The sequence below is a fragment of the Nerophis ophidion genome, linkage group LG05 (genome assembly GCF_033978795.1).
Source record: "Nerophis ophidion isolate RoL-2023_Sa linkage group LG05, RoL_Noph_v1.0, whole genome shotgun sequence".
NCBI lineage: Eukaryota > Metazoa > Chordata > Actinopteri > Syngnathiformes > Syngnathidae > Nerophis > Nerophis ophidion.
In genome coordinates, this window is record NC_084615.1 from 52623299 (window position 1) to 52638259 (window position 14961).

General features: G+C 38.9%; 1 protein-coding gene across 2 annotated transcripts in view; it reads left to right on the forward strand.

Moving 5' to 3' along the window:
• Positions 1-14961, forward strand: part of LOC133553386 (long-chain-fatty-acid--CoA ligase 1-like) — a 55381-nt gene that overhangs the window by 18573 nt on the left and 21847 nt on the right. For both annotated transcript variants that reach the window (XM_061901517.1, XM_061901518.1), the window contains exons 2-4: positions 2234-2572; positions 2757-2871; positions 13606-13670. In XM_061901517.1, the coding sequence (XP_061757501.1) occupies positions 2378-2572; positions 2757-2871; positions 13606-13670 (375 nt within the window). In that variant the 5' untranslated portion in view covers positions 2234-2377. The remainder of the gene's footprint in view (positions 1-2233; positions 2573-2756; positions 2872-13605; positions 13671-14961) is intronic.

Here is a 14961-nt window from a genome sequence, read left to right on the forward strand (position 1 = left end):
TTTGAATCTTTATCTGGACACCTTATCCATAACGTCATATAATTTTCATAATGAGCGATGATGCATATATTTTTTTAAAAGGCTAAAAGAATGTTAGATGGATTAGATTAGATAGTATTTTATTTATTCCATCAGGAGAGTTCCTTCAGGAAAATTAAAATTTTCAGCACAATCCCATTCAAGATAAGACAAACATTACAGGGAGACAGAACCGGATCGCTGACGGGTCTGCCGGCTTCCAGCGCCCCTTACAAAAAAGATGAGATACAGGTAAACAAGGGGGGGAATAGAAGATTAAAATAGAATAAAAAAATCGGTCTTAGCCTGGGTCCTGGAGAGGGGGTGCAGACTGAGGCCAAGGAGGAAAAAAAACAACTCATAGCCATAGAACACATCCTTCTTACATATATGTTATACATACATGTAACAACAAATCTTTGTTATTGGTAATTGATATTAAAATATATTTTTTCTTGTATCGTTAAGCTCTATTTTTGAATTGTTGCTGCAAATTTTTTTACCACAATGTAACTTTGTACACCTTTGGTTTATTGACACATATTATTCTGCCCCCCCCTGAATGTTGTAATTTAGTTCGCCTAAATGTAAAAACTATTTTAAATTAAAGATAAAAAAACAACTTGGAGTTATTTATTTATATTATCCACAATGAAGTTACAGTAAAAGTAAGCTCACAAAAAAAAGTACATTGATATACATATGAAGTGCACAAACATTTAGGAATCATGTTAAATCAACAATACTGTTTGGTATGTGTAAACTGGGGAAAAAAAGCAATACAATCATACAGGATGAAGTTTGGCTCTAATGCTGCTAGCTAAATGCTAACTTATAATGGACCAGCTCATTGACAGGCTAACGAAAAATAACAGAGCGAACTTGTACAAACGTTAGTCCAATTAGATTTTTATGTAACACAATTTACTTAAAATAGCTAGTATATAATTTATTTATAATTACATTCCTCCTGTGTGTGCTTGCTGACTAACTACGGTAGCCTGTCGCTCAAACCTCAAACTCTTAATTTTTAAACAAATATTGTCATTGATTTTATGTGTGGAACATGATAGCGGGAGATGGAAGCACACTTGGAAGGGGAAGTGCAGGGTTTCTCCAAAATTCCCGATATGCTTTTAGCGGTGTGGGGCGGTGTGGCAAGGGGTGTGGTCAATTTGATGTCATTATATAATGTTATTGTTACAAAGGTAAAAAAAAAAAGTTATACATATATTAAAAAAAACATTTTGTTCTATCTGTAATTGTTGCTACTTAATGTACATTTTACTTTGTTGAGAATTTTTAAAGTTTCTAGTGAATTTTCCAATCTCTTTTTTACCTTTTTATTTATTAAAAACGACTAGCAACAAATATAGCATACAGTGTTGTACGGTATACCGTTGTTAATAACGTACTGTGGTACGAATGAATTAAAACAATACCGAAAAAATGGTACCTTTTTCTTTCATGGGCATGATGGCGCACCATCGTTACTAATATGAGCAGAGTTACATGTGAGTCAACAAACACACAGAGCACTTACAAGCAAAAATACTCTGGAGACAGAAGAGGGAGAATGGACAATACCTGCTGGACGAGGAACAGCCAGACATGCTTTAGCTTCACTACACATCGTAGGAGGATACAATAGCTAACCACTACTATAACCGTTCTTGAATGTAAACAAATGGATGGATCCATACAAACATTGACTGTAACAATACCAAGTACAAGAGACGTATATAGTCGATACTACATGTATTACCTCAAAATGTTTTTACTCTCAAAAAATCTTTGTCATTTTTGTTATTGTTCATAAAATCAGAAGATATGTTCATGGACACAAGAGGACTTTTAAGTATGACCATTGTATGATCCTGTAACTACTTGGTATTGGATCGAAGTTTGTAGTATCGCCCGAAACTAATGTAATGTATCCATGAACAAAAGAACAAGTGCTTATTACAGTTTAATAGAAATGTAGATAGACAATTGTAAAACAGAAAATAACCAGATATTAACAGTAAAATGAACAACTGGATTAACAATCCATGCATCCATCCATTTTCTACCACGTGTCCATAAATAATAATATTGTGGTGGTCCAAATGTATTCGTGGCGAGAAAAAGTGACATTTTCTGTTGCCTATATTACTGTATCAAACTCAGAAAGTATACTGCATTTTAACATTGACTTATTTCCTCCCCTTACCAGTTCCACTCCAGGCCTGGAGAGTTCTGTACACTCCTTTACCTCAGGGTGTCCAACCACTCCGATCATCAGAGACATTCTTCATCGCACGCATTAAGCAAAGTGCAAACATCCTACACACCTGTCTGATTCATCACAAGCAGCATCATGTTCAGCCAGGATTTCTTTCAGAAGTTGACTTTGCCAGATTTGGATAATGTAACTCAGTGCATCAGGGGTCTGTCCAGGTCCACAGTAATCAGCATGGGGGCCATAGCGGCTGCAACTACCTATTACGTGGCGATGCGACCAAAGGCCTTGCCCCCCATCTGTGACCTCCAGATGCAGTCAGTGGAGATTCCGGTGAGTGTCAGGTCATGAAAACTGTTAAAATTCATGGATGTTTGTCATTTTATGTGATGTGCTATTCTTTGAATGTAAGAGTCTGAGAGACATCTGTATAGCGGAATAACCCACAGTATTGTCTGTGTATACAATATATTAAATGATGAAGTGTAGGTATCTCAAACATATTTTCTTCTCACAGGGAGGAGAATTTATACACCAATCAGTTCTGCTGAACGGAGACAACCTCTTGACACATTTCTATGACGATGCAAGAACGCTGTACGAGTTCTTTTTGAGAGGTGCCCGCGTATCCAGTGAGTGATTATGATGTACCCACTTGACACAATCACACTTGGCATGGATTTATTTTGAATGAAACTCACTCCAGACGTTTTTTAGTGTCAAAGCCAACCAGGCCCGGTTCTAGATCATTTGACTCCCCAGGCGAGAGTGAACTCCCCCCTCCATCCCCAGAGAAAAGTCTATATCTGTATGCTTTTGATTTTACATGTCAGGACAAAAAAATGCAATCTCAAAAAAATACAAATAATTTAAATAATTTCTCTGCGAATAAAATTATAAATTACTACCTTCAAATGTAGTGCAAATAGCACAGAGGGAAAATTGGGAGAATTCATTAGCCACGTTCTCTTAATTTTCTTACCATTCACTAAATGTATTTGGAAGTAATGGTGATAGAAACTTCTTCTATCCACTCTTTTAGGGAATGTGATGTCTCAGTTTACCTCATAAGGTCCTCGACAGAATAATTATGTTCTTAGTGTATCAATCAAAAGGTTTGGCCATTCAGCAGGATCCATGGGAGCAACTTTGATGGATTCACAGGCATCTGTTGAAGCTGAGGATGTGTCTTTAGGTTTTTGTATTGTAACATTGAGTCTGCTACTACTGCTTTATTATTCTGTAAGAAGATTAAACAAACACACAGAACAACTTTGAAATGTATATGTAGATGTAGTAATAATTTTGAGTTTAGTTAAATTACAATTGATTTTGATTTTTTTGAGTGTTCACTGGCCTGTTAATATAAGTTTATATAATTATATACTATAATTATATATCAAAGTATATAAGCAACATATATATAATTCAACATATATATAATATATATGAGTATAATATAACGATAGGGTGCAACCCATAATATATGTACACTATAACCTCTTAGTTCCTATTCCTGTAATAGAGTTATAGTAACTATACTTATCTATTTCTAAAAAGGCCATTTTACAGCACTGAAAGCTACTTTGGTATGAGCATGCAAGCTAATATCCATTATAAAAATCCATTATTTTGTCTTGCAGAATTATATCGTTAGTTTTAGAATACATTTAAGCACTCATTTTAATGCAGCCAACATAAGACAACTATTTCAAATGAATAAGCCCGGATGTCTGGAGAGTATTAAAAATTATTGTGACAAAAAAATAGTCTGATATTGATTATTGATTTAGATGTATTACCATTGAACATACATAATGTATGCTTTTTAATTGAAAAATTATTATTACTACAGTCTGTTACAAATACAAAACACTTATCTGGATTTACATGTTGAATCTGTCTCTGCAGCAAATGTCCTGCTGCTTTCTGTCTGAATAGATCAGCGTTACTCAGTGTGGGGTGCGCACCACTGGTGGGGAATAGAGAGATGACAGGTGGGGCGCGAGGAACAGGAGGAAATTTCACTTAAAATTGTTTTTTTTTAATTATATTCTTAGATTTTTTTTTTTACTATGCTTTCATTTTCTGTACACACTGTAAATCACTTTGTGATTCTGTTTGTGAAATCTGCTATATAAATAAATGTAAATTACTTATTTTTCCTGTAGGCTTTAAATTTCTAGGTAGGAGCGAAAGTTTGACAGACGTAGCAACAGTAACTAATGGGGGCGGGGCTAAGCGGAACAAACTTTCGCGCGGATGGGTAGCAGGCTAATGTGTGGACCACAATTACACAAAATGGATTAATTTTTGACTCGCGCGTCAAAAGGTTGTCGAACCAGAGCCAGCGCCTGCAGAGAAACAAAAATCTGACGGGCCTAATCAACCAAAAAGCCAACCAAAAAGAAAATATGATGAAGGGTATCTTGCTCTTGGATTCACAGCAGCGGTGGTGGGGGTAGAGGAGAGACCATATTTGCCAACCTTGAGACCTCCGATTTCGGGAGGTGGGGGGCGTGGTCAGGGGTGGGGCGGAGGCATGGTTGGGGGCGTGAGTAAGAGGGGAGGAGTATAATTCACCAACTCGAGTATTTAATATATTTCATATATATATATATATACATATATATATATATATATATATATATACATATATATATATATATATATATGAAATATTCGACTTACAGTGAATTCTAGCTATATATATTTATTTTATTATATATGTAAATAAAAGAAATAGTTGAATTTCCGACGGCACCTATCAAATACACAGTAATAAAAACACAGTAGTTCTACTAACTGTACTGTGCTTGCTAGTTACTAAAAAAAAAAACAACAACAGTTACTTTTCACTATTTGAGTAACCTTTGTTCGCGTATTAGCGAGCGATCTCTGAATGCAGCAACATATCCTTCACAGATTTGTTGTAGACATCCGCAAATGAGAACGGGATGTTGCTTCCAGCTATCAGCATAGCCATCTTTGTCTCAGCATAAGTTACACCATTGGGTCTCCATTTTGCAAAGTGGCCCATAATACTGGGTTGTGAACGATGCTACGCTGCGAAATCTTTGTTTTTCGCTGACCATTCATGGCTGAGTATATGCATTCGGCCGCCGTGTTCAATGGAGAAGTCCATCCATCCATCCATTTTCTACCGCTTATTCCCTTTCGGGGTCGCGGGGGGAGAAGTCTATTCTACAAAATTTACAGGCAACATACCCCTTCCCCTTCGAACTCTCCCGGATAAACTGAAATTATTGTTTCAAATTGTACTGGAACTTGCAATCGTATTTCTTCATTTTGCTCGTCGATTGGGTTGGAGTCAATAACCAGGCGACATGATGAAGTTACGTCACTTGACTGTGGGCCTCAGAACAGACTCCCTAATGCATGTTCCTTGACTGCACTTAAATGTAGAATATTTGTAGAATACATTTACATTCTATTCTATGTACAGTAGATGGCAGTATTGTCCTTTTTAAGAGGGTCACAACATTGCCGAGTCAGGTTCTCGTGGAGCTGGAGGGGGCGTGGCCTCCAGCTCCGCCTGAATTTCAGGAGATTTTCGGGAGAAAATTTGTCCCTGGAGTTTTTCGGGAGAGGCGCTGAATTTCGGGAGTCTCCCGGAAAATCCGGGAGGGTTGGCAAGTATGGAAGAGACCCCTGTGTGTTTAGTGTCTAAAACCGCTAGCAGCAGACAGCATGAGACCCAACGAATTAAAGAGACACCTCGAGACCAGACACCCCAATCTTGTCAATAAGCCACTTGATTTCTTTCAAAGAAAACTGGCATATTACCGTCAACAGGAGAAGCGCATAATAAAAGCTGCATCACTAAACAGTAACGCTCAAATGGATTCATATAAAGTTGCATACATAATTGCACAATGCAAAAAACCACACACAATTGCTGAGCAGCTCATTCTCCCCTCTGCAATAGACATGGTGTCAGTCATGCTCGACAAGATAAGCGCAGCAAAATTAAAAGCTGTCCCACTGTCAAACGACACAGTTGCGAGACGTATATGCGACATTAAAAGTGATCTTGAGAAACAACTCTTAGACAAATTAAAAGAAAGTTGTTTTGCTTTACAAGTGGACGAAGCTACTGACAGCAATATAGACTGCCTGTTCATTGCATACGTCCGCTTTGTGAATGGCGAGTCACTGCGAGGATTTGCTGGTTTGCAAATACATAAAAAATAGAGCCACTGCTGATGAGCTGTTCAAGATAATGGACAGTTTCCTCAAAGAACACAACCTTAAATGGGAAAACTGTGTGGGCTTTTGCTCTGATGGCGCAAAAGGGCGTTGCGCCAAATGCGCATTGGACACACTGTGTCGCGTCAAGGCAGCTTAGCCCCGAACTCAATAAGGTTTTAACAGATGTTGTGAGCGCGGTAAATTTGATCAAAACAAGACCACTGAAAGGGCGATTGTTCTCTGCACTGTGTGAGGAAATGGGAGCTGATCATACAGCCGTGCTGTTTCACAGTAAAGCAAGGTGGCTCTCACGGGGCAAAGTGCTGTCGTGCGTCTTTGAGCTCAGGGCACAGATTCGGATCTTTTTTGGAGGAGGAACGCATGCATGAAGCTGCAAGCAAGTTCAGTGATGAACAATTTCTATTGAAGCTGGCCTACCTCAGCGATATGTTTGGCAAGCTGAATGAGTTAAATCTTCAGCTCCAAGGCAAGGATAAGCACAATCCCCAACAGGCAGACAAAATCACTGCGTTCTCCCGAAACCTTGAGGGATGGAGCAGGTGCTTCGACCAACAAAATATTGATGCCTTTGAGAACCTGGGTGAGGTTGCTGAAACCACCGAATCTGGTGCCACCACAGTGATCCCCTGCATCAAGCAACACATCTCCTCCCTGAGAGAAATGTTTCACAAATACTTCCCCATCAACAGTGCTCAGTACAACTGGGTTCTGGATCCATTCAATGCAGCAGGTTGGTATTTTGAAATTTTTATTGAATATTATACTCATATATTATTAAACATGCATTTTATCTGTGTTGTAAGCTACTTACTAACTGGAATGTTAGTCCAGATTGTTGTGTCCAGATGATTGTCGTCAAACAGATTTATTTGCATTTATTATGTAATGAAAAATAAAGTAAGCCTATTGATTTATAATCCTTCTGCAGCACCTGCTGATTCCATGTCTGCTGAGGAGGAACAGTTTATTGAACTGACATCTGACTCCACCCTGAGGCTGAGGTTCACCACTCAAAGTCTTTCTCAATTCTGGTTTGGAGTGGAGAGGGTGTATCCACTCATTGGGCAGAGAGCTGTGTCCATTCTTCTCACCTTTGCCACATATTATCTGTGTGAGATAGGCTTTTCAGCTGTTGCTTCACTCAAAACAATGTACAGGTCTCAGCTGAACATTGAGCATGACTTAAGAGTGGCAGTGTCCAGCCTGCAACCCTGATTTAAAAAGCTGTGCAGTGCAAAACAGGCTCATTGCAGCCACTAATGCTGGAGTACTGTAAAACTCATGTTCACTTGCCCTGTCTTGCCAAATGCATAGCTCCTCCTTCTTTGTTTTGCAAAGATTGCAAAGTGGCACTTTTATTTGATTTATTATTGAACTTGATGCAAGTTATAACACTGTTCTTTGATTTATTATTGAACTTGATGCAAGTTATAACACTTTTATTTGATTTATTATTGCACTTGATGCAAGTTATAACACTTTTTTTAATTTATTATTGAACTTGATGCAAGTTGTAACACTTGTTTTATTTATTATTTAACTTGATGCAAGTTATACCACAGCTGCACAGTTATTTAATTTATTATTGGGCTTGATGTTATTTTATTTTATTGAGTTTCAATGTATACAACTTGATGTTACTTGATGTTCAATATATTTGAAAATGTTAAGCTTGGCATTAGCGTTCTGTTGGGGCGATGGGGGCAGGTCGGGCTTGAAAACTCCCTCTTGTCCAAAGTGTAGGATGACAAAAAAAGTTTGACAACCACTGGAATAGATGCTCTAGTGTAAAACACAAAATGGCACAAATGTAATCTCTGCATGCATTGTAAATCTAAAGTACTTTTTACTAATATGATAAGAATATTACATTCATATTGTATTTATTAATAAATAAAACAGATTATGGGAAGCAATAAGCTTGCAATCAGATTTCAAAAGTTAAAAAAATATTTTTTCTTCACGGCAAGGCTAAGGTGAACACAGTAACACCTCCTCCTCTGTAGCAGCCTCTCCATGTGCCTGTCATGGCTGTAAATATTTTCTGATTGCATCTATGTCATCGCAAAAGGCATTTATTATTTCATGTAAATAATAGCTTACGTTGCAGCCAAATGAGCCAAAAGCCAGGCTTACAATAAATACAGTTTAAGTTTGGGTTACCAACTTTTTCACCCTCCATAAATAACTGGATTTTCTGCTTCACAGATGTTACTTATTTACTTTCGGTTTACTTAAGGAGTTCACCCAATTGAGTGTTTTTATAGTTACCGTATGCAAATTACTCTCGCTGGTCCCTGCATAGAAATAACAGCAACAACCCTTCGTTGCTGTTATTCCGTATAAGAAAAGTCATGATTCTTACCCTAAAAATAAATTGGCTAAATGTAAATACATACTTCTGCCTTTAGCCCGTATTTCCTCCTCCTTCCGTTGCTTTAAAGGCCTCACCGGATAACTTTGATATCCCCCTTTTTCATCATAAAAGATTGTTAATAAGATCAAATTGCTCCACTAGCCTTCTTCGATCGTTACGCGATGCGTCATCGCCCTCCACCGGCACATGCAGCAGTAAATCAGTAAAGTTCATGGCGCAGGTAGCATCCAAATCCATTTGAGTAAAAACTGTGGACGGTTAGTAGACAGAATGGAAATTAAAGCTCTAAATAGAAGGACACTGCAGTGAGCGAACTAGTCCAAAAGGTATCGCTGTAGCAGAAACAACACATAATTTCAGTGTCTGCGCTTGTTTTTTTTAAACTATTTGCATTATTACGCCCTGAAGCTATGGTAATTATTGATTTGTTGAATTAACAGTTGATGTGAGAGCCCATTCCACCGCGAAGCTAACAGATAGCCATATGGAGGGGTCTTCTTCAGGGCTCAGGCAGGCCTGCTACACAAGAGACCTTCCAGACTCATAATGACATCACCTTTCTCATCTTTCATGAACCAGTAATTAGCCTTCTACCTAACAAACAACACAATATTTCCATTGTAGTACTGCTGAAACAACAAATCTAATGGTAGACACTAGGACTGTCATTGATTAAGACAGCAGTTCTCAAACTGCTTTTGCTGAGCCCCGCTTTGGGACATTAGAATGGCTTTGGGCCTGCCCCTAAGGGTATATACAATGTACCGGTAATTTTAGGTACTGGTTCCTAATTGTGTCAGTCCATTAGGACCGTAAATATTCTGGACAAATTATATGGCTATCGGTATTTTTTTTTTTTATCAAGCTGACAATCATAATTATGACACGCTGTCACATTAGTTTCAGCTGCCATTGCTATGCATAAGAGACCGGCTTGGAATAATCACAAATAAGGAAGCAACACCACACACGTTTATAACAACGATATTTCTTCCTCAAAAGTCGCTCGAAGTCCCGCACACTCTAAAAAGAGTTATTGTCATTTTAAAGTTAACTTGCTTTACTCGCGACCACCGCTACAGTGCTTCAGCGATCCAGTAATTCACAGAGCAATATCAATCCACTCAAAAAAGGAACCATCTAAATAATATAATAAAGTTGATTTGAATAGCATAGAATAGAAAGTACTTTATTGATCTCTGGGGGAAATTCAGCATTATAGCATCCGCTGACAGGTATTTCTTTAGTCCCTCCAGTGCATCTTGTTTGCGTAACATCAAAACACACCTTGCTTGAATTAGTTTCAGTTTGTTCTGTCCCTTGACTCTACAAACTGGGTCATCGAGCATTACACTTGCTCATTGGAACTTTTATCTATGTAGTAAAAAACATCGGTAGCTGTCAACACTCAATTTGTTAAAGTTATTTCAATGATTGTCACACAAGACGTGTGGTGAAATTTGTCCTCTGCATTTGACCCATAACCTTGGTCACCCCCTGGGAGGTGAGGGGAGCAGTGGGCAGCAAAGGTGGCCACGCCCGGGAGTCATTTTTGGTGATTTAACCCCCAAATCCAACCCTTGATGCTGAATGCCAAGCAGGGAGGTAATGTGTCCCATTTTTATAGTCTTTGGTATGACTTGGCTGGGGTTTGAACTCACAACCTACCGATCTCAGGGCCATCACACTAACCACTAGGCCACTGAGTAGGATATGGCCTCTTATCCGTCAGTCAAAAGACGTCTGTGTGCAACATAAACACAAATAACAATTGCTATTGTTACAAAATGCACACCCACGTAACATGGTAATTGGTTGTATGGATTTGTATTATATATTTTATTTGATATATCATGTAAAAGGTATGTGCTCTGCACATGAATGCCATACATAAATAGTATTTCCAGCTGCGGGTAATTGTAATGAATAGAAACACAGTGATGGATTTGTGTGGTCTTTACAAGATGATAACTGCATTGCACCTTGCACTGCACACATAATTTACATGTTAAGACATATAAAGCAGGTGTTGACAAAAGACTTCCCTGCATTGAGATGTTGCATGATGTTGGTGGTGTACAACCGCTTGTTCTAATAAAAATGTTAGGGAAAAATGCAGTTATTCACATATTTATTTACACCAATTACATATAGTACTAATAAAATGTACCAGTGAATACAGGCATCTATAAAAACCTAACAATATGCCTCTCTGCCCCACCCCCAAACCCCAAAAATATAATATTCAGAAAATACTATGTGACAGTAATCTGACAAGGGTAAAATTGATGTGTTTATTGTTAAACTAAAACAAAAATATTAAAACTCAGTGGTTACGAACAGGGGCTTCACGGTGGCAGAGGGGTTAGTGCGTCTGCCTCACAATACGAAGTTCCTGCAGTCCTGGGTTCAAATCCAGGCTCAGGATCTTTCTGTGTGGAGTTTGCATGTTCTCCCCGTGAAAGCGTGGGTTCCCTCCGGGTACTCCGGCTTCCTCCCACTTCCAAAGACATGCACCTCGGGATAGGTGGATTGGCAACACTAAAATTGGCCCTAGTGTGTGAATGTGAGTGTGAATGTTGTCTGTCTATCTGTGTTGGCCCTGCGATGAGGTGGCGACTTGTCCAGGGTGTACCGCGCCTTCCGCCCGATTGTAGCTGAGATAGGCGCCGGCGCCCCCCGCGACCCCGAAAGGGAATAAGCGGTACAAAATGGATGGATGGATGGTTACGAACATTATTGAGATGCTGAGATGTTATTGTTAAGTTATTGGTTATCTATAACCTTTCAGCGTTTTCTCTTGATTCGTTTTGCTGTATTTTTCCAAATGTAATTTTTTATTTTATTTTATTCCTACGATGTGCAGAGGAGCCAAAAAGAAAACAAGCAGTGAAACTAAATGGGCCCTGTGCCACACTTTGGATACTTCTGCTTTTACAGAGGGTCTTCCTCAAAGTTGAGTGTGTGACTTTACTTCAACTGTGACTGTGAGCAATCACAACTTTTTTTAGCCTGTTTACAGTTCAGTGTTACTTGTTTGAAAGAGAGTATGAAGAAGCACACATTCCTACCCATTTGTCATATCACATCCCAGCAATTACTAGTGAGCTTCCTATCGTGAGTAAACAATGATATCAAGAGAGAAGTAGAGTTTATTGTAGATCATATTAATCCATGCATTGCAACAGAAAACCTCAACGATGCGTGTTGCCGTCAGATGGAGGATTGTTTTTGTAGGTGGAATTTTTTGTAAATGTGACAAATAATGGTAGCTGAAAGTTTCTTTTTGAGGAACCTAAAACACTTACGTGCGTATGTACATGTTGTGTACTGTATGAATGTTATTTAACTTGTTTGGCTTCATAATAATAGATACTAATAATACTTAAGAGTAAAATTTTGATATGATGTTTAAATTAATGATTTTTAACACAATGTGTTTGCTTGTCTTGATCATAATTACCTGCTGGAATGCGCACTGTGTGCACCCCCCTCGTTGCAGCTCATGCTTACCATGAATTGATTAATGTGGACCCCGACTTACACAAGTTGAAAAACTTATTCGGGTGTTACCATTTAGTGGTCAATTGTACGGAATATGTACTGTACTGTGCAAACTACTAATAAAAGTATCAATCAATCAAACTCAGAGCATGCGTGGTCATATGCAGAAATAGTGTGATAACAGCTCCACCAGATCACCGTGACAAACATTCGTTGTCACTCTTGCTAGAAGTCCTCTTCTGATATTAGTGTATTTTTTTTGTCCTTCTTTATCTTTGTATGTTTTTCTTTGTCGTTCCCCCCCGAACTGCTCGCACCCCCCGTCATTGCACAACACACCCCGAGGGAAGCACAATTTTGGGAACCACTTGACTGAGGATTTTTGTTAGTCTAGTCTCATTTGTTAGACTTTGCTCAAAGTCGACAATCTTATTGATTGAAAATGTTGTATGCTAGCATGGCTGCTAGAAAGACAACAGCTAATGAAGAGTCTTATAAAAAACAGATCTCATTTGTGACTTTTTGCTCCTCAAAAGACTCGGACTTCAAAGATTACATTCTTTGTCTTATGTATGAAATCTATAAAGCACTCCGATAAACAGATAAACATGGCAGAGGTTGGATAGTTAAGTGAGAGCTTCAATTCCGGTGGAGCACTGAGAAAACTATCAAACTTGATAATCTAGATCAATTTACCTGGGGGCTGCTGGAAGTAGAGACTGGGTGAGGATGGGCCCCGCGAAGTATTCACTTGAGGTTCACGTTTTGACCACCTTACTAGATTTGTTATCAACTTCAATAGCTATTGTGACCCTGAGCTGTTTTACAATAGGTCGTAAGTCATTATAAAGGTATAATTAAATGGAAAATTGTGAAATATTTGGACATGGTAGAGTTCCCTAGAAGACACTTTAGGTTGCTTTTTTTGCCCAATGTGTGTTTGTTGTGCTGTCATTTTTGTGTTTGCATCTTTAGTGTCAAGATTACCATAATATATTCAACTAATAGGCGCCTAGAATGTGTGGTCCGCAATTACACTAAGTGTTGGTCTCTTATTTAGAATACAATACAGTGTATGTAATTTCAACCTTTGTCAGTTCATTATAAGGCTCATAATTAAATAATTGATTTGAATAAGTGATTCCTGAACACAAACCAGACACAATTTCAGTTCACAAGTTTCTGTGTGGAATAAGTTGTAAACCTTGTTGTTTACCTAAATATAACAACTTTTGTTCTGTTTTTCTTTCAGATGATGGTCCTTTTCTGGGCTCCAGGAAACCCAAATGTGCATATGAATGGATGTCCTACAAAGAGGTAAGATGCACCTTGAAAAAAAGCACAAACAGTAAAGCAGAGTCTCAAACTCAATTTGCCTGGGGGTCACTGGATGCAGACACTGGGTGTGGTTGGGCCGCAAGAAAAGATTACTTAAAAATTCTAACATGCACGTTTAATGGATTCACCTTCTTTAAACGGCTTACCTACTCTGGCAACATACTAGTCAAATCTCCCCATTTTTCCAGGAGACACCCGAATATAAGTGCATCTCCCGACAATTTCCCGGGGTAAGCACCGTCCAAATATTAGTCCTGAATTACACCCAGTTAACAATACCGTAAGGGTTCCGTGTTAGCGCTGCCTTTACCGCCTTTTACTACATGTCATCGCTATCACTTATATTATCGGCGTGCCGGCCTTGATATATACAGCAAAACTCTTTTGTTGATACACGTGAGTGACTGCAAGACATACTCGATCAACAGCCATACAGGTCACACTGAGGTTGGCCGTTTAACAAATTTATCACTGTTACAAATATGCGCCACACTGTGAACACACACCAAACAAGAATGACCAACACATTTTGGGAGGACATCCGCACTACCACAAAATAAAAAAAACAGAACAAATACCCAGAATCCCTTGCAGCCCTAACTCTCCACCTCCACGGACGGAGGGGGGTAAGTGGGGGTAGAGTTGGGAGGCAGGGTTTGGTGGTAGCCTGGAAGAGTCAGGGCTGCATGGGGTTCTGGGTATTTTTTCTGTTGTGTTTATGTTGTGTTGCAGTGCGGATGTTTTCCCGAAATGTGTTTGTCATTCTTGTTTGGTGTGGGTTCTCAGTGTGGCACATATTTGTAACAGTGATAAACTTGTTTATACAGCCACCGTCAGTGTGACCTGTATGTATGCCTTACAGTCACTGACACGTGTTTGCAGAAACCTTACAGAACATGTGGCTGAGACTGTATGCTGTATGTTTCATGAAAAGGTGGATGCTAATACTTGTGTTCATAAAAGCCAAATACAGAAATGTCTGCATTGGTACGCTGTTAGTACAAGATGTAGAGGGCGTCAAAGGCAGTGTCAACACGGCACCCATTCGCGGGAATGATTACCCATGAATGATTTCCTTGAAATTCCGGAGTCTCCCAGAAATTTCGGGAAGGTTGGTAATTTTAGCAAATATGACGCTTTCAACCGCCAATCATAAAAAACTTGCGGGCCACACTAACACTAAATTTACATATCAAGGTGCGGGCCGCAATTGGCCCACGGGCCGCACGGCTGAGACCCCTGCAATAAAGGTACTGTTAATAATAATAAT